At 61.1% G+C, this 1,733-nt stretch overlaps 1 protein-coding gene across 1 annotated transcript; it reads right to left on the bottom strand.

Moving 5' to 3' along the window:
* Positions 1 to 11: 11 nt before the first annotated feature.
* CBX8 (chromobox 8) lies at positions 12 to 1,631 on the bottom strand. The gene is made up of 4 exons (XM_027667565.1): positions 1,504 to 1,631; positions 1,253 to 1,318; positions 1,088 to 1,178; positions 12 to 924 (listed from the first exon to the last, which is right to left on the bottom strand). The coding sequence occupies exons 1-4, from the start codon at positions 1,539 to 1,541 to the stop codon at positions 100 to 102; spliced, it is 1,020 nt and encodes a 339-aa protein (XP_027523366.1). The 5' UTR covers positions 1,542 to 1,631; the 3' UTR covers positions 12 to 99.
* Between the last annotated feature and the right edge of the window lie 102 nt (positions 1,632 to 1,733).

The following is a 1,733-nucleotide window of genomic DNA, read 5'->3' on the forward strand; positions in this document are numbered from 1 at the left end:
AAAAGAATAAAAAAAAAAAAGAAGAGAGGCCCACCAAGCTCTAACCAAGCTTTTGTCTGGATCTGACTGAAGAAAACCCCAGCACCACCTCCACCAAACTCATCGCTTCTCCTTAAAGAATCCTTGGTCCGTGCTGCTCTCCTTGATGGTGACGGTCAAAAAGTTAGAGGTCACATCAGTTACCACCACCTTCTCCAGGTTGTTGAGAGAGGGGCTCCAGGACTCCTCCTCGGGGTCCCCCAGGATCCTGGAGACGGGGATCCTGGCGATGAGGGAGGGCCGCCCCGCCGGGCCCCCCACGCCGTCGCGGTACAGGCTGCCCACGCCGCCCGGGCTCACCGCGCCGTGCAGGAGCTTGGGCCCGCCGGGGTCCAGCCCCCCCTGCCCCTTGGGGTCCAGAAAGTCCGCGCGGTGCTTGGCCAGGCGCGGGGGGAAGGTCTCGGCGCCCGCCTCGGCGCGGTTGGGGCCGGGCAGGGCGCCGGGCAGGTCGGGCTCCTGCCGCCGGGCCAGCTGGATCACGCTGTGTCCCGAGCCAAACTTGGCCGCCCCCGTCGCCGCCTCCTCCATCTTCCTGGCCTTCAGGTAGTCCCCCACTTTGTCCCCCGGGTCCCCCAGTTTCCTCTTGGAGGCATCCAGAGTCTCCGCCAGGTCCTTGTAAAGCTCCTTCCTGGGCTTCGGGCCTCTCTTTTTGGGGGTCTCCCCGGGTTTCTCCTCCACACGGATCACCCGGTCCCGGATGCTGTCTCCCTTGGGGGTGCTGGTGCTGGAACTGCCCTGGGGGGCCAGGGCTATGTTTCTCAGTCCTTCCCTAGCCCGGGACGTGGAGCCCAGCTCCTGGGGGGACCTGCCGGGATACGGCACCCGGATCCCCCTGGAAGAGTCACTGCGGAATTCATAGGTTTTGGCTTTGGCTTTTGCCTGGGCCTGCAAAGAAGATAAATCACCCGGTGACTTTATTATCCTGCCATCCGGCTGCATAATTACAACTTACAAGAGGCCACCTTTGAGGGGAGCATCCTCCAGAGGGGCCAGAAGGAGCCCCTCGCTCTGGCGTGCAGCCCTCACGTGTGGGCTCCGGCCCCCTTACCTTTAGCAGGAAGGTTTTGGGCTTGGGGCCTCGCTTTTTGGGCCCGTAAAGTTCCATTTCTCGCTCCCTAGAGGTGTTAAAAGAACCAAAGCTTCAATTCAGCATAGCTACAAGACAGCAACATATTTACAAGCACAACTGCTACAGCTCGTAAAGGCCTTGTACCTCTCCTCGAAGGCTGCGAGCAGCCGGGCATCCAGGATGTTTTCCTCGGGTTCCCAAGTGCTGTACCTGGGGGGGCACGGAGAGAGAGGAGAGCGTGAGCAGAGCCAGCAAAGGACAAGATAAATGAAATAAAAAAACGGGGGCATAAAAGGAGGGACCCAGTTCGCATTCTGGCACAAAGGGGGAGCGGGGGTGCAGCCAGCATCCCCCCGGCCCCTGCTGCAGACCCCCCGGCCCCACGGGCGACTTACTTCTGCGACCAGCCCTTCCATTTGACCAGATATTCCATGCGGCCCTGCGGATGGGAAGCGAGGAAAATAAATATGCGCGGAGCGAAAACCGCGATAAAACCGCCCCGCAACAAAGGTCCCCCCGCAACGCCCCACGCATGGAGCGGAACACGGGAGGGGGGGGCCCGGGGAGGGGGATGCAACAATGAAAAATAACGCGGATTTAACACAACACGCACACCCCCCCCCCC

The sequence above is a fragment of the Corapipo altera genome, unplaced genomic scaffold, assembly GCF_003945725.1.
Source record: "Corapipo altera isolate COAL_440 unplaced genomic scaffold, ASM394572v1 305, whole genome shotgun sequence".
NCBI lineage: Eukaryota > Metazoa > Chordata > Aves > Passeriformes > Pipridae > Corapipo > Corapipo altera.

Bases quoted from the DNA above. Each gene is read 5' to 3' on its own strand.
- CBX8 (XM_027667565.1), bottom strand. From the start codon at position 1,541: ATGGAATATCTGGTCAAATGGAAGGGCTGGTCGCAGAA. The intron at 1,319-1,503 runs GTAAGTCGCCCG...GTGCCCCCCCAG, and splicing joins TGGAAGGGCTGGTCGCAGAA to GTACAGCACTTGGGAACCCG. The intron at 925-1,087 runs GTAAGGGGGCCG...TCTTCTTTGCAG, and splicing joins CCAAAACCTTCCTGCTAAAG to GCCCAGGCAAAAGCCAAAGC.